The sequence below is a fragment of the Anolis carolinensis genome, chromosome 2 (genome assembly GCF_035594765.1).
Source record: "Anolis carolinensis isolate JA03-04 chromosome 2, rAnoCar3.1.pri, whole genome shotgun sequence".
Taxonomy (NCBI): Eukaryota; Metazoa; Chordata; class Lepidosauria; order Squamata; family Dactyloidae; genus Anolis; species Anolis carolinensis.
The window spans coordinates 172,461,498-172,485,485 of NC_085842.1; the positions used below are offsets into that span (position 1 = coordinate 172,461,498).

Below are 23,988 nucleotides of genomic sequence, written 5' to 3' on the forward strand. Positions count from 1 at the left end.
CATGTGGACTTGCCCTTTCACTTTGAAAAGCAAGGAAGATTTTGTCCTTGGGGAAGCAGCTATTTCGGATGTTGAAAGCAAGATGTTGCATTTTTACACAAAAGTAGTGCATGTGATGTTCTACGTTCTACGCTGGAGGCTGTTCTTTGGTGGTCCAACCTTGTAATGGAGAGCTTTTGGTGGAGCTCCAGGCAGCCATGATGAAACCTTGATGGAACCTGAGACGGGTGGCTCCTAGGAGATTTGGATCCATTTGTGGACACACAGACACCAGAGCAGTTACAGAATGGAAAGCCAAAATGCTTTTCCACTGACGTCCCACCAATGAAGTGGGTAATGGCACACAAGTGTCATGTTTAGCCACTCCTTGGCTGTTATAAAGGCTTGGGGAATGTGAAACTGGGAAGCAAAATAAAATAATTGCCTTGAGGGCCAAGAATTGTTTCCAGGTGTGACATTGTGGTTCTATTCTTCTGTTCATTACTAATAGTACTTTCTGAAGGTTTTTGGAAAATTGTGCAGCTTGATGTATTTTCATTCAGCTTAGTCGGATGTTTAGGAGCACATATTTAGATTTTTAGCTGGGACCGAAATTGTGTTGAGTAAGCATCAACACTATTTTTTGACACCATGCTAAATTATCTGGAGTAATCATAATTAAGAGTTCCTCTGAGTGTGTGCAGAATGCCCTTTCCTCACTTCTGAGTAAGCACAGATTGTTCTTACACACTCATGATTAAGGAACTGGACTTCTCATCATTTGGTTTATAAAGGAGCGTGATACTTGTTTGTACCTTTCCAGTGATGGATGCTGTCTGAACTCATCAAATGTTAATGACCACATGATAACGTATTACATCGTTCGTGTGCAAGTTTCTTTGGACAATGAATTACTCCTGGCAACTCCCCTTTGGTCATGCTGGTGGCTGGTGTGTCTTGTGAACTGTAATCTAACCTCCCTGCTCAAACTTTTCCAGACTCTGTCTCATACCCTCTTGGGGAAAACAAGAGCGTCAGTCTGCCGAGAAATTTCTGTACTGTCTAACTTGATCAGATAAACTCCACTTTGGAACATATCGTGATAGCATTCTAAGGCTGATGTCATCCTTTGAACAGATTTTATTACAGAGTTAAATTTGTTCAACAGTTGTAAACTCTCAGGATCCCTGGAAATTATAGCTATATTAGGCTAAGGGTACTTGTTTCTCAGCACTCAGATTAAACAACACTCCACGGATCTGTGATCTTAGGGTAGCTGATACAAAATCATAGAATTGGAAGGAACCACAAAGTCCATGCAATCCAACCTCCTGCAATGCAGGAATACTCATCTATATAAATAAAAATGTAATATCTGTCCGTTAGGGACATCATATCTGCCAAACTATTCCACCGATGGCTATGAAATTTGGACACAACAAATTCAACCTGGCAAGTGTATTAAGCCTACTCTCACAAACCTAACCAACCTGAGAAAGGTAAAAACAAGCCCCAAAGCATGGCCAATCAGTCACCTGCACCCTTAGCTACTGTTCTAACAGATGACTCCTCCCCTTAGCAATGGCCAAGCTCTCCCCTCCTCCCCTGCTAGAACACGGTCATACAGTCCGGAACCCATACAACACTGCAAAGTATCCTTTATTAAGATTATAAAAAGAGAGCTCCTAACTTACTTAGGCGATTTCTTGTTGTCTGAATATGATGGCCTTCCAAGTTCTTGGAAGATGCCTGTGTGTGAGTTCTTTTAATGTGTGGAGATTGGTGCACAGCCAATCAACACATAATTTTCACACAATGAGGGTCCCAACCAGTGACATGGTTAACACGACAATAGTGGCTTCTCAATCTGTTGCAGCCTTCTTCCGCCTTCACAGCAGTTGTAACAGGTACCATGTTATCTTCCGCCTAATCCACCGTTGAGGTCTTCAGATTGTGCTTGGTCTGGAACCTCCCCTGTGGTCCTCCCTTATAGTGCATGACTCCGGTGGTTATGCCCACAGGTTCATTGGAACACACAAGCCCCCTCACCATGACAAGGTGACAATCCATCAAGGGGGAGAGAGCTCCTTATATTATATGTATTCTAGTCTTTGTCATCACTTGTTACCTCGTTTTGGGCTGACACTCCCACAAGACAATGAATGCATAGAGCATAGTGATCACATTTATTTTACATCCCGTGAAAAGGGACAACTCAGTTTGCTGTTCACCACAGGTGGCTAGAGACAGAGGAGATTTTCTGTTAATTAAGTTCAAAGGTCCTTCCTTACCATTAATGAAAAACCATTTGTTTTGAAAACATGATTCTGATTAGTAACTAATTTTGTCTGTGTACCAATTTGAACAAATTTTGCAGACTGTGAAAAAGTTAAATTCTGATAATTGCGCTTGTCTAAATTGATTCCAAAACTAAGTTTGGATGGATGATACATGTTCAGATTCATGATCAGCTCTTTCCTGCTTCTAGTGCTGTAATCCAGCTTTAAAGGTAACTTTTAGCATTGTTAGTGAAAGCACTGTTTAAAATGGGGTATAGGCACCATGAGTCCCTTTGGGGAGCGAGGGCGGGTTATAAATAAAGTATGATGATGATGATGATTATTATTATTATTAGTAGTAGTAGTAGTATTTGATACACAACAGATTAGTATACAGCAAACAAGATAACTATACTGGCTATTGTTTTGGATCACACGTTGGACACATCCCAAGTGTCTAGGACTATGTGATATATCGGCGAATAATGCGTTCAGATCCAAGTAGGGTAGCCTTTTGCAGCTGACATCATCATCATCATCATTATCATCATCATCATCATATAGGGTACTGGGTCTGGTGGCCTATGAACTACTGTTTTACCAGTAGCTCCCCTGCCTCTTTTGTTCATTGTAAAGCACATCTTGCAATGAATCATAGAATCATATAGTTGTAAGAGACTGCATGGGTCATCCAGTCCAACCCCCTGCTATGCAGGAAAAGCACAAAGTACCCCTGACAGATGGCCATCCAGCTTCTGTTTAAAAGCTTCCAAAGAAGGAGCTTCCACCACACTCTGAGGCAGAGAGTTCCACTGCTGAACAGCTTGTACAGTCAGGAAGTTGTTCCTAATGTTCAGGTAGAATTTCCTTTCCTGTAATTTGAACCCATTGCTCCAAGTCCTAATCGCCAGGGTACAAGAAAACAAGACTGTTCCATCTAACTTATGACATCCTTTCAAATATTTAAACATGGGAATCATGTCTCCTCTCAACCTTCTCTTCTGTAGCTATCCTCACATATTTGTATATGGCTATCATGTCTCCTCTCAGCCTTCTCTTCTGCAGGCTAAACATACCCAGCTTTTAAAGCCGCTCCTCATAAGGCATGGTCTCCAAACCTTTGATCATTTTAGTCACCCTCCTCTATACACCTTCCAGCTTGTCAATATCTCTCTTTAATTGTGATGCCCAAAATTGGACACAGTATTCCAGGTGAGGTCTGACCAAAGCAGAATAGAGGGGTGCCATGCCTTCCCTTGATCTATACTCCTTTTGATACAACCCAAAACCCCGTTGGATTTTTTATCTGCTGCATTACCTTGTTGGCTCACATTCAACACGTCCACTAAGACCCCATGATCTTTTTCACATAGGCTGTTATTGAGCCACATGTCACCCATTCTGGATCTTTCCACATTTTTTCTGCCTAATGAACACATGACCATTCAAGGTGTTAGGTTGAACCCCAAGTAAAGATCATTGGGAATGCAGGAGAACCTCCTTTTACTTTGTCCTCTAAATATCCCCATATAGGTTTCACCTTCCTAGCTGAGGTGAGAAATTTGCATCAGGCCTACTGGGGAGGTTTCTCCACTCAGTCTCAGCAAGGGGAGCCCAGATGTGCTCATGTCCTCCTACATGTCCTCCTCCTCTAAGAATTTACTCCTTCAGGGTTCAGCTTGAGCTAGAGGGCTGCCAGTATGTTTCAAACCTGATTTGCTGAGCTGCTTTTCTGTAGTGTGTTAAATTGTATGTGCTGTGTGGGCGTCTGCATGGGAGCTTTTCTGGGGAGGGTGCACAGAAAATGTGAGTGATCCCTTCTGCAAAAGCTGACAGATACGTGTATGCGGCCTTTGCTGGATAATCAAACATTTCCCTGAACTTGTCACAAATCATCCAAGGTGGGTTAGGTAGCTTTGTAAGAGTTCCTGCAATGATTGGTGATTTCAGAGAAGTGAGAGGAAAAGAGAGGAAGCAAAATCCCATTTAGCTGTCCTAAAATCCCATTTCTGTGTCCTTGGGCCAGAATGCTCCTTTTTCTTGCTGGCATTTAATTTGCTATGTCGTTCAAATCCTTAGCTATACCAGACTGCTATTTATCTTGCTTCTGCCAGGCCAAAGTTCTGCCCAGTGTAATAGTCTTCAGTCTGACCAGAGAAGATCACAGACATTTTGTACCAATTTCTACAAAACTGGATATACTATAACATTTCAGGTGATTCAGCTGGTATTTTTAGAGAGGGCATTCTGATATCCAGTACGCAGATGACTAACATCACTATAACTTCTTAGGGCCCTTCCACACAGCCATATAACCCAAAATATCAAGGCAGATAATCCACAGTATCTGCTTTGAACTGGATTATCTGAGTCCACACTGCCATATAATCCAGTTATTGTACACAGCTGTGTAGAAGGGCCTTAAGTCAGCTTTTGCTAGGATTTGCTAGTTGTAAATTTGTTAAGGATGTTATTTGCTACCCAGCCCCAGCACCGCCATATGTGCCTTCAAGTCATCTCTTGATCAAAGGCAACCCCATTCATTTGATAGGAATACTCAGAGGTGGTTTTCCAGTTCCATAGATTAAAAAGTAAAGGTTTTCCCTTGACATTAAGTCTACTTGTGTCCGACTCTGGGGGTTGATGCTCATCTCCTTTTCTAAGCCAAAGAGCCAACGTTGTCCAGAGATGCCTCCAAAGTCATTTGGTTGGCATGACTACATGGAACGCCGTTACCTTCCCGCTGGAGCGGTACCTGTTGATCTACTCACATTTGTATATTTTCAAACTGCTAGCTTGTCAGAAGCTGGGGCTAAACAGTGATAGGTCACCCCACTCCCCCAATTCGAACTGACAATCTTTCGGTCAGCAAGTTCAGCAGCTCAGCAGCTTAACCTGCTGCGCCACTGGTGGCCCCATAGTTCCATACTGGGAGACAAATCCAAACTTTATAGTTAGTGTCTTAGGCCCCTTCCACACAGCTGAATAAAATCCCACATTTTCTGCTTTGAACTAAAATATATGGCAGTATGGACTCAGATAACCCAGTTCAAAGCAGATATTGTGGGATTTTTCAGCCTTGATATTCTGGGTTATATGGCTATGTGGAAGGGCTCTCAGTCCGATATTTTACTTTAACAATCATAAGATAACAGAAGAAACTGGAATTAGAGCCCATACACAGACAGGGAATGATGACTGTGCATGTGTGCAAGTGCATGCACATTTTCAAAGGCATAGATAGATAACAAATTCCCTATAGTTATTCTCAATTCTTTTATTTTTGTTGTTTTTGTTGTTATATTTATTTATAAGCCACTTTTCCTCTTAAAAGAAACTCAAAGCAGCATACAGTGCTACAAACAGTGCAATATACAATATCAAACCTAAAGACTATAAACAAGATAGAACTAAGCCAAATACTACTTAAAATAAACAGTTAAAACCATTAAAAACCTATTAAGAATAAATAAAACCCCACTCCACTCTGGCTCGATCTTAAAAACTTCCTTATTTAAAAGCCTGCCTGAGAATATTTTTTAGCCTGCTGCTGGAAGGAGAGCAAGCAGGAGATCATTCTGGCTTCCTTATGTAGGGAGTTTCAGAGTCAAGGGCCGTCATCGAATAGGCCTTCTCTCACGGTCCTATCAACTGTGCTTGCGATGGTCGTGGGACTGAGAGAAGAGCCTCTCCTGAGGATCTCAGGGCCTGGGCAGGTTTGTACCAGGAGGTGTGATCTGTCAAGTAGTCTGAACCTGATTTTTTTTCGTGTCAGGAGCAACCGGAGTTGCTTCTGGAGTGAGAGAATTGGCCGTCTGCAAGGACGTTGCCCAGGGGACGCCCGGATGTTTTGATGTTTTTACCATCCTTGTGGGAGGATTCTCTCATGTCCCCGCATGGAGCTGGAGCTGATAGAGGGAGCTCATCCACACTCTCCCCAGGTGGGATTCGAACCTGGCAGCTTTCAGGTCAGCAACCCAACCTTCAAGTCACTTAGTCCACTACGCCATCTGGGGGCTCCGTTTGAACCTGATCAATGTAGGGCTTTATCGGTCATAACCAACCCATTGAATTGTGCCTGGAGACAGACTGGCAGCCAGCAGAGCTATTGAAACGGGGGGTCGTACACTCTTTGTAGCCAGCTCTAGTTAGCAATCTGACCACAGCTCTTTGGACCAGCTGAAGTTTCGAAACACTCTTCAAATGCATAGTGTATAGTGTGTTACAGTAATCCAAATGGGATGTAAGGCACGTACTGCCATTCCAAATCTGGTATCTCAAGGAACAGGTGCAGTTGGCACACAAGTTTTAAATGTGTGAAGGCACTTCTGGCCACCGCCAAAAACCTGCACTTCCAGTTTCAATGCTGAGTCCAGGTGTAACCCCAAACTGTGGACCTGTGTCTTCAGAGGGAATGTAACTCTATCAGCACAGGCTGGATCCCTGTTGCCTGATCTGCCTTTCAACTAACTAAGAGCGCCTCTGTCTTGTTTGGATTAAGTTTTTTTTGGCTTCATCCAGTCCATTACTGATGATAGATATTGGTTTAGAACAGGACAGCTTCCTCGGCTTTAGGTGAGAAGAGCTAGGTGTCATCTGCGTATAGATGACACCGCACTCCAGACCTCTCAATGACTTTCCCCAGTGGTTTCATGTATATATTAAACTACATAGGGACAAACCAGAGCCCTGAGGGACCCCACAGGCCAAATGCCAGGGGTTCAAGCACGTGTCCCCTAATACCAACTTCTGAGTTTGCCCCATCCAGGAAGGAACTAAGCCATTGTAAAACAGTGCAAGTCCCATCTCAGTGAGTGAGCCAGAAGGATACCACGGTCAATAGTACTGAAAGCTGCTGAGAGGTTAAGGAGAACCAACAAGGATACACTCCCCTGTCCAGTTCTCTGCATAGGTCATTCACCATAGTGACCAAAGTTGTCTCTGTTACATAACTAGTCCTGAAACCTTTCCTGCACGATTTAACATCTTAAAGGAGATGGGGAAACTATCAATTTGTGAGAGAGATATGATTTGCATGAAGAAGATCCCTGGTTCAATAATCCAATGGTTTTTCTTTCAAGGATCAAGTTACTGGTAGTTGGAAAGACTCTTCTGGCAAAAGAGACCCTGGAGTACTCATTTATGATCACAGTTAGACCAATAGGCTAGATTGTCAAGCTGTTTAACAATGCACAAATTTGCTTTGTAAGGAAGGGCTGGTGGCTGAAGCTTCCTTCTAACGAGAGTGGGATTCTTCAATCATGTGTGAGCATGAGTTGAGATTATTTACCACTGAGTAACCTTGCTTACTCATTCATAAATTTCATTGATGGCTCATATTTTGGAAGGTCTCCACAAAACAAAAGGAGGCTAGTTATAAATAAAGATATAACAAATGTTAAATTTATTACCCAGAACTCAATATATGGAGGAAGTTGCTTGCAATGGCAAAATTGCTGTTGAATTTGGTCTTCTTTCCAGACTCCAAAAATATTTACTGAGGGAAAGAGGTCTTTTGGAAGTAATGGGGTAAAGTTCCATATTCCACAATATGTGGGAACCTGACTTTTTCTGTAAAACAATGCAAAAATTAATGTTTTCCTGTGAAAACTGAAATTGTTGTGATAGATTAGCAAGGACCTATATAGACCAAAAGGATAAAAATCTTGTGCTGTTGAAGTCTTTCATGGCTGGAATTACTTGGTTGCTGTGAGTTTTCCGGGCTGTATGGCCATGGATTCTCCCAGGCAGGAATCAGCCAGATTTTGAAGTGCCAAGGCTTTTCAATACTAATCACACTTGCCTCCAACAGACAAGAGTTCTTTCTCCCACCCTGGACATTATTCCACAGATATATAAACTCCACTTACCTAGTTTCCAACAGACCTCACAATTTTTAGGATGCCTGCCACAGATGTGGGTGAAACATCAGGAGAAAATGCTTTTGGAACATGGCCATACAGCCCGGAAAACTCACAGTAACCCGATGAGTGATTAAAATATCCAAGGCTATATGCTGCCATCTCAGTAAGACACTGGAAGCCTGTCTTCTCCTGTGGATGCATTAAATGCTGAAGTACCTCTACTTTACAAGTAAAGATAAGTTGACCACAGAGTTATACTGGAAGAGCTAAACTTTCTCTTAGATTAAAAAAAAACACTGTGCACCTAAACCCAGCAAATATGGAATGCTGACTACATTCATTTGTGATTTTCCCATGTTAATGTATTCCTTTCCTTGCATATGCAGAGATGTTTTTGTAAATCCTTGTTGGAAAAACTGGGATAAATTCTCACCCATCTCTAAACTGCACAGATCTTGAAATGAGGTTTTTCTACATGACTTCGACTCTTGAACAAGAGAGGGTTGCCTATTTACCTTTTCACATTGGCCTATATTTTTTTCTCCATGCAGTATGACAGAAAAAGAGGTCCTTGAGCCACCCGCATCACCCACATCTGAAGGGGGGAAATCCACAGAAGGGGTAAGTGCAGTTGTGGGTTAATTCCAGGAGGATGGGGAGTGACCCCCACCTTTGTGTCCCAATTCCTACACAATCAGCCATAAGGTCTGTCTGGAGAGATGCTGTCCTCCTACAGCATGTCCTTTGATGCCAGAGCCTTCTGAAAGTGGCCTGTTTGATCATGAAGGCTGCAACCAATCAAAGAAGGGCATATACCCTCCTTTCCATTAAAGCCAAACCCAACTTGTGATGTCAAAAATCATTTATTTGCCTGCTAACACCTCTCTGTTACTTTATGCTTTTGGTGACATCAAAAATTATGATTGCTGCTTCATTGTCTTGTGGTTTTCCTTAACATTAGATCTTCTGTTCGGCCAGTTTGTCCAGCCTTTACATTTTAAAGCAAAGTTCTCATTCATGGCCATGATCCAAAGTAACCTTTTCAGGCATGTCTAATGGGATTTTTCCAAACATGTTTTCTTGAACAGAAGGTCACCATTAGATAGGGGTAGGTTATCTTATCTGGTTTGGAAATGCAACTCCCATAAATCATTCTCATTGTGGCCAATGAGCAAGGATTTTGGGATGATCCAAACTTTTGGATGCTACTCTTGTTTGGTTGCCAAACAGCCTGAAAACCTTTAGTAATTTTGTAAAAATTAAACCGCCCTTCTCCAGCTGGTTGTATTTTCTTTGTCCTATTTTTTTTTTAAAAAAGCATTGTCATTATCTTTTCTATGAAAAGCTAAAAAGCTAGGCTGGTTTCAATCTAGAGCAGTGTTTTGCAAACTCTGGTCCTCCAGAAGCTTTGAACTTTGGCTCCTTGATCATTGGCCAAGGCAGCTGAGGCTTCTAGTAGTTGGAGAACAAAATGCCTGGAGGACTGGAATTTGAAAATCACTGCTACAGAGTGACATAATCAGCAGTGATGAGGATTTTGCTTGCTCCTTTTTCATTGCACAATCCCCACATTTCTCCTTGCATGAGAGCACACAAGTATAGATTCAGCCTTGTCATGCCCAATAGAAGTCACCATGGTGGTAAATTTATAGTAGTGAAGAGTTAGAACAGTGGTTCTCATCCTGGGGTCCCCAGATGTTTTTGGCCTTCAACTCCAAGAAATCCTAACAGCTGATAAACTGGCTGGGATTTCTGGGAGTTGTAGGCCAAAAGCATCTGGGTACCCCAGGATGAGAACCACTGAGTTAAAAGGAGTCCTTGTATTGATGATGTTGCAAATCAGCAACGGGGCAATCCCGGCAATCCGCACCAGCAGCGACATTTCCCCATCACATGTGGGGAAGTGTTGCCATGTGGCAGCCCCCACACTAGCCCCGTTGTTTCGAATGGAACATGGAGAGACTCCTATGTTGCCAGCACAGTGTCGTAGGATGCTTTCACCCCAGTTGAGCTACTGAGCCCTGCTAGAAGTGAGCCTGCGTCATCTGATGGGCGGTGTGAAGCTCTGTGGCTCAACTAGAGCGAAAGCCTCTGACAACGCTGAAATTTCTTCCTATGATGAGGTCCCTTATCAGCCAGTAATTCTTCACCTTGGTGCATATCCTCCCCCATTATATTCTGTACTTCAACTCTTGGAAGATCCCGAACTGGGGGAATTTGATTCCAAAAAGATGGCAGGCAAAAAGTTGAAAACTACCATCAAAGACCATTAGCTCCAACCCTCTTTATGCAGAAGATCAAAAGATAGATAATCGCCAAAAGCTGTTTCAGCTTCTGCTGCTTCAATGCCTCCAGTGAAGAAGACTCCATGCCTCCCCTGTTATCTGGATCTATTGTCACACTTTAACCCTCAAGTTGCTTCTGTTTGTGTTCAATCAAAATCGATCCTTAACCCTCTTAGATCCAGTCCTGCTTATCTCACCTATAGTTAGGAAGCCTTTCACTGCCTCCCATATAGTTTGCTCCTTCAGCCACTAAAGTTGGTTGGTCTCCCACCAGCTACCTTAGCTCTAATTCCAATGAGATACCAGATTTTTAAAAAGGGAAAAGAAACAAAATGTTTTTAAGTCCAAATGTTTCTAAAGGCCATGTCTGTGACACTTGTGGGTTGTTGCGGCACAAGGAAATTCGCTGTTCAAGAAACACAAATCCAAACCCCTTTAAAGTAAGCAAAACCATAGCTCTTAGGGGTTTGAATTATTATGGATCCTGGTCTGAATGCCATGCATGCTGGGAATTTTGCAACAGGAGGTCAAAGTTCTGCATGGGAGGCAAAAGAAGACTATATATTGTGCCATACAAATGTTTTCAAACTGCATAATTCTATAGAAGTTGCTCTGAATTTGGAAGAACTGGCAGAGCCTAGGAAGGTTTGGGCATTACAGGAAGAACCACTGGGCATATTTGGAAGGATTTTCACACAGTGAAAAGGTTTTTTTTTAGCAATACAGCTTGTGTAACTTCCTTGTTTGAGTTTCCTTTCAGAAAAGAACATGGAAGTGCAAATAGTGTATGATCCACTTTCATACACCACACACTGTTGATGCCTATAACATTTGAAGACACTTTTAGGTGTATTAGATTCAACTTCCTGGACAAATTCTCTCATTCAAAATCGTACTTTGTCAAAGTTGCCCCCCCTTACATATTTAAAATGAGAGATTAAAATGAGGGATAATCTGCAAGTAAATATATGTGTCTATGAAAATAACACCCATTACTACATTCTCTGAATTTGGCTCTCAAAAGGGAAATGCTTCCTAGAGACCTTTACATATTTGTAAATTAAGGATCTTGGGAGAACAAGGAAATCTTGGAAATGAGAAGTACCCCCCCCCCCCCCCAGTAAGTCTCCCAGGAACTACAGAAGTTTTTCTTTAAAAGATATAAGTTTGATTGAACAAAACAGTCACACGTACATGAAAAGCAAATGTTAAGGTTTCGCCTTCCACTTCCGTCCGTGAAACTGGATCTGGGGGTAGCACTTCAAGGAATTATTTTCTTTGAATGGAAGAGTACTGTAGTCTCCTGCAGTCTTTGTAGTATCCACGTGTATTCACAAACACAAAAGCAGAGCATAGGGGAAGCTAGGTAAAACCAAGTGGGAAAACCAATAGCAAAACCACTCTTTCTGCAGTAGATGCACAAAACACCAAGGTGCCCATATATCTGCTTCTAATTCAGCTAAACCTATAGCAATATATTTTCAGTTCTCTGGCAGTTTCTAAATTCAAACGTGCCTCTGCTCCTTATTGTTGCTGCACTGCGCTCATTCTTTCAAGTTCTGATGGGTGTTGTACTTACTTACTTAGGCAATCCCTTGATGCCTGAGTATGATTGTCTTCCAGGTGTAGTATCCTGGCGGTGGATATGTAGGTGATTGTATAGCCCTATTTTTGACCCACATGTTCTTCCACAGTGAGGACTTTGGTTTCCAGGTGGAAGGTGGTCCTGATCAGGGTTGGTTTGATGCACCTTCCTCTTTTCCCCTCCATTTGTGCCTCTTCAAATTCCACAGCACTGCTGATCACAGCTGACCTCTAGCTAGAGCACTCAAGGGCCAGAGCTTCCCAGTTCTCGGTGTCTATGCCACAGTTTTAAAGGTTATTTGTTTGATACCCAGAGACTGTCTGAGGCATAGAATTGACCCCCATCCCTGTCCAACACCCCCGCCCCCGCTCCCAGCAAAATATAGAGAATTGCACAATTTGACTAATTTGATTCTGATTTGAGATTACCACATCCTCAGACCCTTGTTGAAGCATGCCACAAATTGTGTGTTGCTATTATTGTTGTTACAACCTCTATTGTAAACTGGAGCAGCAACCTCTTTTTCCCCTATTGCTCTGAAGATTATATAGCTTCCATGAGCAATGCCTAAGTATTTCAATACGTTACTTGGAAATATATGGGACACACTCCAGGAATGCCTTTTGGTGATACATACAGCTGCTGGGGCAGCAACCCAATGGCTGCAAGATTTTCCATATTTCATGAAACAGCCAGTTTTGAAGATCCCCAGAGACTCCCAGAATGTGCACATACATATGGAAGGATGTGTTGACTGGTTCTCTCCCCTGGGATATGGACATATTAACAATCATAGCCTTAGGAAAGGGGATGTGTGGCTGTCTCCCTGCTGCTGACTCCACACTTTCCAGCTTGTTGCTGTCCTAAGATTTTTTGCACTCTCCCTGGCAGCAGTAGCAACTTCTGGATCAGAGGCACACTCCTTCACCTTGCCCAACTCCATCCTGGTGTATTGCACAGGCTGCACTATTTTGGATTAAGATTAAGAAAATTAAAAGCAATCATAGGTAGTCTGAGGCCTTATCTACATAGTACCTTAATCATGAGAGCTTCCATTTCAAAATGGGGGGGGGGTTGCTAGACAATGTCACTGAAAAACTCGTAACGATGAGCTAGAAAGGAGGGAAGCCACAGGATAAAAAGGCCCCCTTTTATCCCATTTTTGGCTGAAAGATGCAGATCTTCACATGTCTGTGTGACCTTGCATGCCAAAAACACATGCTTTCCTTCCCCACCTGCCCATAGAAACTGCCCCAGCTGATGTCAGGCTTTTAAAAAGCCTGAAACAGCTGATCAGCAGATTGAGCTGTTAAACAGACACACAGCTGATTGAAAGGAAGCACGGACCGAGAACCATTAGAACTCTCTGAAACTCTTTAATTAACACTGTAAACATTGCAAACAGAACTTTAATCAATAATTAGGGGAGGGAGAAATCTGGCAGAAATATTTAGTTCCCTCCATTATGTGCTGATTTGCATATCATAGAATCATAGAATAGTAGAGTTGGAGGAGACCGCATGGGCCATCCAGTCCAACCCCCTGCCAAGAAGCAGGAAATCTCGTTCAAAGTACCCCCGACAGATGGCCATCCAGCCTCTGCTTAAAAGCCTCCAAAGAAGGAGCCTCCACCACAGTCCGGGGGAGAGAGTTCCACTGTCGAACAGCTCTCACAGTGAGGAAGTTCTTCCTGATGTTCAGGTGGAATCTCCTTTCCTGTAGTTTGAAGCCATTGTTCCGCGTCCTAGTCTGCAGGGCAGCAGAGAACAAGCTTGTTCCCTCATCCCTATGACTTCCCCTCACATATTTGTACATGGCTATCATGTCTCCTCTTAGCCTTCTCTTCTGCAGGCTAAACATGCCCAGTTCGCATATGTGAATATGCTTGTAGTCATTCTATTAGAATATGTGCATATGCACATATATGGATCGGCGCATAATCATAAATATATATATATATAAATTTTAAAAACCTTCAGGCGGATGCCCCCATCTGCCCTCCATTTTATCCCAAGACACAGAAGGAAGGCCAGTGAGGATGGCAGGGGAAGAAATCCTGGGACTAGCAGGTCAGTGTGGGGACCTGCTCAGTGGTTTTGTTTTTATTTTATTATTTTTTGCCCTTCTTAGAAATCCCACTATTTGGCACTTCTGGAAGCGCCCTGAGCAATTCCAAATGGATTGATAAAATATTTTAACAAAATTGCCTTTTATAGAATCAAAACAGCATAATGACAAAAACATTGAAATATGACACTTTATTGGGCAACATCTTCCTGATAGAAGCCAAATCATTGATGTTCATAAACTCCAGTTATTAGCACCTATTAGACTTTGAAAGTAACATTAAAAAGTTGGTTTACAACAGTGGTTCTTAACCTGGGGTCCCAAGATGTTTTTGGCCTACAACTCCCAGAAATCCCAGCCAGTTTACCAGCTGTTATGATTTCTGGGAGTTGAAGGCCAAAAACATCTGGGGACCTCAGGTTGAGAATCACTGGTTTACAAGCATGTGGTTAAGCAAAGTAAATGCACACACAGAAGCTCTCTCTGAATCCTTCTCCCTTTCTTCACTAGTTTAAAATTCTGTGGCATGATGGTTGGAGTGTACAATGCTACTCTTGCTCTGTGGTTCTCCATTTGCATCTAGCTGGCTTCATTGCTGCAGACCACCTTCTGAGTAGTGTTGAAGGCAAAAAGTGCTGCATGCAAATGGTGTCTCTGCTTTTATTATGTAGTTTTTGGGCTTCTATTTGCAGGATACTCCCCCCCCCCCCTTTTGCCACAGGGTCCTACAGGGATATCCTGAATGTGGTTTTTGTTTCTGTATTAGTTTGCCTCCTTTTTTGAGCTAGTTGTGGACAAGTTGGGAGTGTGCATGCCAATGGCTGTGGTTGCCTTGCCACGGTTCCTTGTTGGCATCTATCAAGCGCTGATTGTCCATCCGCCCCTACCCCATCCCGCCCTGCCTTCCCCCCACCCCACCCGCTCCGGATCCTCAGCTGCAGCGGCTAAAGCAGATTTTCCAACGTAAGCCCAATGAAGAAGAGGAAGATGCTGCCCCGGAGGAGCCACAGGCCAATGGAGAGCTGGTCAGCCCTTCAGGGGGACCGATCTACTACATCTATGAAGAAGAAGAGGAGGAGGAGGAGGAAGAGCCTGAACCACCACCTGAGCCGGAAAAACCCGTGAATGACAAACCTCACAAGTTCAAGGATCATTACTTCAAGAAGCCCAAGTTCTGTGACGTCTGTGCCCGCATGATTGTCCGTGAGTCTTATTGCTTGAGGAAACCAAGCTATGAGGGAATGGTGGTGGTTGGAGGTTCCTACCTTATTTCCATTGTTTCCCCCCTTATAATGGGATTTCAGGGTCTTTTACAAGGACATAGTGGGCAGAGCACAATCTCTCTTTTCACTGCGGAGAGTTTTTATGCCCTTCTGTATGCTATCTTGCTTTTAAAGATACGGTACAAAGATAGTTAATTGGGTTGGAAAGCTTATTGCAGAGTTAGAAGAGGGGAAGTACTTGGAGGTAACAAGAACAGCGAAGATATGGTTTTGTGGTAAAGTGAAGTATCTAAATCTAAATCCAATAGCTGATCCAGCTGTGTTTTGAATCAGTAGGATTACATATTGATTTACCATTCAGCAAAAAGTGGCTTTGGTTCTAGTAACTGAGCCCAGCAACTGTATTTAGGCCTCAGTAGCAGAGAAGATATAGCTTTGGAGGCCTCTGAGCACCAACCAATGGCAAAAGTATGAGCTGTGTGTGTATATAGAGAGATAGAGAGACAGGTAGATAGAGTATGTCTGAAAAGTATAATTTTCCCTTCTCTCACCACACACTACCTATTCTATGTTGTGAAGATGAATGTCTTATCCACAGATCATTTAACACAAATAATGCATTCTTGCTAAACCAAAGTGTATGCTATCTAAAGCTATCTATGATATCTAAGTTATTTTGACACATAAACTGCAACATCCCACAGCACAAGCAACTTGCCATCTTGCTTGGAGTAAAGATATAGTAAATAAACAAAGAAACAAATGTGTTGTCGAAGGCTTTCATGGTCGGGATCACAGGGTTGTTGTATGTCTTTCAGGCTGTGTGACCATGTTCCAGAGGTATTCTCTCCTGACGTTTCGCCCACATCTATGGCAGGCATCCTCAAAGGTTGTGAGGTACCTCTGAGGATGCCTGCCATAGAAGTGGGCGAAACGTCAGGAGAGAATACTTCTGGGACATGGTCACACAGCCCGAAAGACATACAACAACCCAAAGAAACAAATGAATCAATAACAACTTGCTGCAGATTCATACTAATCATACTAATCAAAATCTACTATATGAGGCAGTTGCTCCCCTCTACCAAATGTTAGCTCTGGCGTGAAAAGACACCCCTTGGTACTTAGGTCAATCAGCCCCAGAGTTAACAGGATATTTTTTATAGGCTTCCCATGTAAGAGGGACCAGTATGCAAACAGGGTGGCTGGACCAAGTCCAAAGTGTAAAAATCTACTTCATAGTTCCAAGTGGAAAAGGATCTACATGTGGAAATTGAATGCATGCAGTTCTAGCCCTAGTGATTGTGGGGCCCATTCATACTATTCAATTATAAGGCTATATTTCTATTTTGACTGCTGTGGCAACATTCCATGGAAAGCTGGGGCTGGTAGTTAAGGGAGACGGATAATTTTCAGCTAAAGAAGTCCTCTGGTGCCTGTGACCAGACTATGAACTCCGTGATTCTAGAAGATGTAGCCTTGACAGTTAAAGTAAAATCAAGGTTATAGTAAAGGTATAAATGGGACCCTCAGGGAAAAAATGCAAGTTATATACTGTATTTCATTGCATAATATTCACTATTGCATAATAGTTGCACTGCCACCACCCATTTGGGGGAAGGCAAAATTTGTATTTTGCTCTTCCCTGCATAAAAGTTGCACCCTTTGTAAACTCATCTGCCTGAGTAAATTAAGGGGGCAACTTCCCTTTTGGTGCAACAGCTTGACTCGGTTCCCAGCCATACTGTGCCAAAAGGCACTGCCACACAGGCAGGTAATGCTTCACCTGCCTGCACATCTGTCCCCTCTGTAACTTGGAGGGGGTAAGAGGGTGGGCAAGTGGCTCTTCCCTCCTAACTACAGAGTACCGTAACTTGGAGGGGAGAGGTAAAGATAAAGGTTTCCCCTGACGTTAAGTCCAGTCATGTCTGACCCATCTCAATTTCTAAGCCGAAGAGCCGGAATTGTCTGTAGACACCTCCAAGGTCATGTGGCCGGCATGACTGCATGGAGCGCCGTTACCTTCCCGCCGGAGCGGCACCTATTGATCTACTCACATTGGCATGTTTTCAAACTGCTAGGTTGGCAGAAGCTGGAGCTAACAGCGGCCGCTCACACTGCTCCCAGTGTTTGAACCTGGGACCTTTCGGTCTCCAGCTCAGTGCTTTAACGCACTTCGCCACCGGGGCGAAGTAGGCAGCAAAGCAGGTGAGCTCACCTTCCCTTCCATAGCTACAGAGTACAGCCACACAGGTGGGTGAGACTTTACCCACCTGCACAGCTGTGCCCTCAAAGGGACTCACCATGTAAGTCACCATTGCAAAATAATTATATCCCACTCCCCACCCCCTCCAAGGAGAAAAACATGACTATTATGTGGTGAAATACAGTATCCTTGCTAGGGTTTCTTCTAATATTATTTCTAGTGCTTATCACCATCTCAATATCGTCTAGTTAGTTTGAGATACTGAAAAGCCTTCGCTGGGAGGTAAGTGGCTTGTAATGGAAGGGGAAAAAATTGTCACTTTTGTATGGAGTTGCCAGAGTAAAAACAGGAGAAGATTCCTGTACCATTAATGGTTGTGTAAAAGCGGAAAATTCTGCAAGTGTTGCTTATTGTTCTGCGCAGCAGGTTAAACCGCAGAGCTGCTGAACCTGCTGACCAAAAGGTCAGCAGTTCAAATCTGGGGAACGGGGGTGAGCTCCTGCTGTTAGCCCCAGCTTCTGCCAACCTAGGAGTTCGAAAACATGCAAATGTGAGTAGATCAAGAGATACTGCTCCTGTGGGAAGGTAAAGGCGCTCCATGCAGTCATGTTGGCCACATGAGCTTGGAGGCGTCTACAGACAACAGCGGCTCTTCGGCTTAGAAATGGAGATGAGCACCAACCCCCAGAATCAGACACGACTAGACTTAATGTCAGGGGAAAACCTTTACCTTTATTAAAGAAACAAAATCTGCTGAATCTTCCGCTTCTGCACAACCATTAAAGTTATAGAAGCCATCTGTAGTTTTCCCACTGGCAATGCTAGTTTTGTATTTTAAAGTGGCTTTTTCACACCCTTTACTTTCTATGTGATTCAAAGACAAGCGTTCCTTTAAAAGTTAATGTTTAATGTTGGTGTCACCTATAGTTTGGTCCTGAAGAGTAGAGAGAATTGTTCAGACTTCATGATTCCTTGACCTATCTTGCCCCCAACTAATTTTCCATCTCTCTTTCTGCGTAGTCAACAACAAATACGGCCTGAGATGCAAGAACTGCAAAACCCACATTCATCATCAGTGTCAAGGTTATGTAGAATTTCAGCGCTGCTTTGGCAAAATTGTAAGTGTTCCCCCTGAATGCAAGGTTTCTTGCCCTGGCTGTTTGCTGTCCCTAACATAATGTTGCAACTGCATTAGCCCCACAGTATGAAGATGGAAAATGTTTAGGCTTAACAAGAAGATAAGATCTTCCAATGAAGCATTATTATCATCATCATCATCATCATCATCATCATCATCATCATCATCATCATATTTCTTTATACCCCACTTTATCTCTCAACAAAGGAGATACAAAGGCATGCTAATTTGAGAAAAGAATGATTACTTTGGTTGCTTTGATGGGAACAGAATAAGTATAATCTGATTCCATGTATCCCTTAGTATTTGCAGCAAGAATCTATTTAATCAAACAAAAAGTTTTTTTTTGTGTGTGTTTATGTTAGATGTTTGGTGTGGTACATCATGAAGTTGAATAACTTAAAAAAATTGGCTGGAGCCAAGGTTATGGAATGAGACTTGAAAAAAGTATAGAAACTGCTTAGTTTTGTTCTGGAACCATCAATAACGCAATTGTAATCCAGGTTCAATCACTGCAGTGGTTATGGAGAAGAATTAAACTGTCTGTTTGTATTTCAGGGGAATCTAAACAGTTGTATATTGCTATATGTTACAACAGTTATCAGAAAATTGGGGACATCAGTATCTCTCTCTACACCAGCCAGCATTGTTTAGTTGCCCACTTTTAGCGATTTTAGTTAAGCTTTCATAAAGTATGGACTTCAAAACACTCAAACATGAATATTGATGTCATTAAACACACACTGCTTGAGTCTGTATGTATAAGTATGACTTCCATATCTGTGGATCTGATATACAGTCAGTCCCCAAGTTATGAACAATAAAGGTGTTGTAGGTTTGCTCTTAAGTTGAATTAGTCTGTAAGTCGGAATAGGTACATTTTTTAAGTGTAACTCCAACCCAATATATATACTGGGGCCGGGCTTAGCACAGCAGGCTAAACCACTGTTCTGCAGAAAGATCCTACTGATCAAAAGGTCAGCAGTTCGAGCTCAGGTTGAGGATGAGCACCCACCATTAGCCCCAGCTCACCTGCCCACCTAAGAGGGTCGAAAGTGGAAATGCAAATAGATAAAATAGGTACCGCTTTTAGCGGGGAGGTTAAAGAGACACATTTGAGGACATCAATCGGGAGGAGGCTCCTCGGCATGGAGGATGGAGCGATAATATTCCCCCCCCCCCCCCAATGGCTGAATTGAGCACAGCCTCCTAAGACGCTGGAAATAAGATGGGAAAAGCTGCCTTTACCTCTTCTGTGTTGTCTGTCCTTGTTAATTGTATAATTGGCATCGAATATTTGTCGTATATGTGTTCTATGTTCTGTAAAGCTGCTGAGTCCCCTTCGGAGTGAGAAGGGCAGAGCATAAATACTGGGAATAAATAAATAAATAAATAAGCTTTGGCTATCATAGGGAAGGGTAACACCTGTGTGGTGTTTGTTTTGCTGTCTGTGCCCCAGTTCAGAATATTTCACACCCCCCCCCCCCCCCGCCTTTCTGTCCCTGTGATAATTGGGATTCTGTAAAATATGAATAACAGTTGCTAGAAATGATCATATGGTTGAACAATAAGAATAGGTGAAGTAAAGGAGAGGATGCACTTACCAGAGATTTTAAGTAGAAGTGAATGCTTTAGTTGTGGATTCCTGCATTATGGGACTGGACTAAATGGCCCTCAGGATCCCTTCTGACTGTGGTCTGATGATTTCTAAACTATTTTACATCCCTTCAATTTCTTTCTTGGGAAAAAAACCCTCTAAAAACAGACTACTTTCTGTGTTCTATAGGATATAAAAGTGAGTTGCGATAGCGCAATGGTTTAAACCCTTGTGCTGACTGAATTGCTGATCTGAAGGTTGGGTTGCTGACCTGTTGCGGTTCGAATCCGCAAGAGGGGTGAGCTTCCGTCTGTCAGCTCTAGCTTGCAGGGACATAAGAGAAGCCTCCCAGCTAACACATTTGGATGTCCCCTGGGCAACATCTCTGTAGATGGCAATTTTTTCACACCAGAAGCAAGTTGCAATAGGTTCTCAAGTTGCTTCTGACATGGTAAAAAAATGATATAAATCAACATCTGTCTCTCAGCAAGGGTGTAGCAAGAGGCATAGGACAAAATGAGGGCATTTTCGTCCCCAAAAGGAATTCTCTCTTCCCCTGTAAAAAAAATTACATGCAGTTCCCAAATGCCTAGCATTGCAGTAATTTAAAAGTTCAGTTGAGCATTTAGAAACACAACGTAGGCATCCAAAAGAAAGAGGAGGCTGGGCTAGGTTACCATGGGAATGTGAGTACAGCAAATGCGAAACATTTTCAGTGTCCTCCTCTCTACAATGTTAGAAATATGAAAACTGAAGGGAAAAATCATTTGGGGGGAAGTATTCTTATTTAGAAGAGCAGTGCCCTCATTTCCCTACTACAGTAGAGTCTCACTTATCCAACATAAACGGGCCAGCAGAACGTTGGATAACCGAATATGTTGGATAATAAGGAGAGATTAAGAAAAAGCCTATTAAACATCAAAATAGGTTATGATTTTACAAATTAAGCACCAAAGCATCATGTTATGCAACAAATTTGACAGAAAAAGTATTTAATTACACATTAATGCTATGTAGTAATTACTGTATTTACGAATTTAGCACCAAAATATCACAATGCATTGAAAACATTGACTACAAAAATGCGTTGGATAAGTGAGACTCTACTGTATCTCATAGTGACACTTTTTTATCCACTCCAAGGCTAGCTGAGAACAAGATGTGGCTTTGTTGGCCACTGTCTTCATCACTGCCATAGTTATATTTGCTGCTGCCTAACACTCATCTTTGCTCTGCAGCCCCCAGGTTTCCGTCGTGCTTACAGCTCCCCGTTGTACAGTGCCCAACAAGTTGGTAAGTTGCCCATCATGGACTTCTGGTGGCCCTCCCATGATGAACTTCCATCACTGCAAGCTGCGGTCCTCATTCTTTTCTTTGCCGTTTCAATCCACAGCTAACCGAGGTGACCCTGTGTTTGAGACGCTGCGGACGGGTGTTGTCATGGCAAATAAAGAGCGCAAGAAAGGACAGGACGACAAAAAGAACGTAAGCCTTACGTGTGGAGAAGTGTCAGGACACAAGGGGTGTGCCTGGCTTTAGTATTTCATAATGTAGTAACCTGAAGGTTGGGGCGCTAGGATTAGGACTGAAGTAGGCCTAGGACAGAGGTAGGAGTCCACGGGTATGTTAGTGCCCCCTTCTCCAGGTGTAATATACAACAAGGTTCTTTTCCTTTCAATGGTTGTGCAGAAAAGGGGATTTCTGCAGTGGGATTGGTGTGAGAAGGAATCTGCTGAAATCCACCATCTAACTATCTCCAGTGGTGACAAATGCTGGTAGGGGTGGAGGCTGTAAGAATGGGCATGCTGGACACACATTGCTTAATGATGTGGCAAAGGATATACTAATATCTTTTGATTAATTTCCTTATCTGCTTTTTAGCCATTGGCTGCTATGATGGAGGAGGAAACAGAGGCCCCTAAGGAAGAGGGTAACAAACCAGAGGAAGGTAAGTGCCAGTCCTTAGGGAGATAATAATAATAATAATAATAATAATAATAATAATAATAATAATAATAAAAAACACTTGGGAATGTTCGACTTGTGATTTTGTGATACGAAATCCAGCATATCTATCTTGTTTGCTGTGTCATAAAATAATAATAATAATAATAATAATAATAATAATACACTTTATTTATATTTCGCTTTATCTCCCCAGAGGGATTCAGAGCAAACAAGGCAAACATTCAATGCCTTTTACACAGTGAACACAATGACATACCATACATAGAACAAAGGTAAAGGCCGTTCCCTTTTTCATCTCTGAAGTCTGGAAGCGATGCTCAACTCCAGCCATGGGGAGGTGCTTTTGTTCCATTTTTCCATGCCGAGGAGCCTGTTGTCTATAGATATCTCTGATTGCATGGGGTGCCCCTTTTACTTTCCCGCTGAGGTGATACCTATTGATCTACTTGCATTGCATGCTTTCAAACTGCTAGGTTGGCAGAAGGTAGGGCTGACAGCAGGAGCTCACCCCGACTCGCGGCTTCAAACTGCCAACCCTCCAATCAGCAGATATTCTGTAGGTAACGGTTTAGCCCACTGCGCTACCACAGCCCCACTCTTAGGCTGTTTCAAAGTGGATTACGTGATTTATAAAAACAAACAAATCCCTTTTTACTCTTCATTCCAGGAAAATAACCTTTTTTGCAGCATGTCCTATGCCCAAATCAAGGTGGGCTAGTTGGGGGGGGGGGATGACGGACGGACAGGATAGGTTGGTGGGTGATCATTACCTTGACATCCTCATCCAGCAAGCATGATATCACCATTTTAAGCCATTCAGAATATACCCAAAGCTCTGCTTTTTGGGGTGTGTGGCTATCTAGGAATTTGCTGCATCCTCCAAAGTGATTCTATGGTAACGTCTGACAGAAATAGAGAAGAGAATACCTGAAAGACCCAGAACCTTCCTAGAAAGGACATCTTTTATCAGATACAGGTAGATAAAAGTGCAAGTATGATATAGTGCAATGGTTCCCAGCCTTTGGTCCTCCAGTTGTTTTGGACTTCAACTCCCAGAAATCCCAGGTGTTAGGAACACTTGTGTGAAACACTTGGAGGACCAAAGGTTGGGAACCACTGGTATAGTGGGTATGACGGTCATACTGTGCAATACCAATTAAGTCCAGATCCACTGAGGGCACCATCATAGGAACAGCCTCCCAGTCCCTTCCCACGGCCCTTCTTCTCCTGATATTACCATCCTGTCCTGGCTCTCTTTCCCCTGCCCTGCACCCTCCATTCCTTTACCTTCATCTACTCTAGAGTCCCATGTGCACCCTTCCTTCTGCCACTCGTCCTGTCCCATCCCCTTCCCCTTTTGTCGCCAAAATTGAATGAAGAGGCTTTTACTTCTTTCAACAGACATGTGCTTTTGGGTTGGAAAGGTCTACACGGGATTACAGAGGCAAGAGGGCAAAGGAACCATGTCCATGCCATCCAGTGGGTCCACAAGTGGATGGGAAGATTGACAGCAAAACAAAGCTGATATCTATAAGTGGATATACACACTGGTGTAATCACATGTGAGCCAGGAAGCCAAATATCCCTTAGCCGCTGCAGTCGTGTGACCTAAAACAATCTGATACAGTGAACATGAGGAGCCCCTGGTGGCACAGTGGGTGAAATCGGTGAGCTGCTAAAGTTGTTGACAGAAAGGTCAGCGGTTCGAATCTGGGGAGCAGGGTGAGCTCCGCTGTTAGCTCCAGCTTCTGCCAACCTATCAGTTCAAAAACATGCAAATGTGGGTAGATCAATAGG

At 42.9% G+C, this 23,988-nt stretch overlaps 1 protein-coding gene across 1 annotated transcript in view; it reads left to right on the forward strand.

Moving 5' to 3' along the window:
- The window catches only part of stac3 (SH3 and cysteine rich domain 3), a 45,137-nt gene that overhangs the window by 6,119 nt on the left and 15,030 nt on the right, over nt 1–23,988 (forward strand). The window contains exons 2-7 of the mRNA XM_008115084.3: nt 8,674–8,743; nt 14,995–15,262; nt 18,509–18,606; nt 21,462–21,516; nt 21,617–21,708; nt 22,105–22,171. Coding sequence (XP_008113291.1) covers nt 8,675–8,743; nt 14,995–15,262; nt 18,509–18,606; nt 21,462–21,516; nt 21,617–21,708; nt 22,105–22,171 — 649 coding nt within the window. The 5' untranslated portion in view covers nt 8,674. The remainder of the gene's footprint in view (nt 1–8,673; nt 8,744–14,994; nt 15,263–18,508; nt 18,607–21,461; nt 21,517–21,616; nt 21,709–22,104; nt 22,172–23,988) is intronic.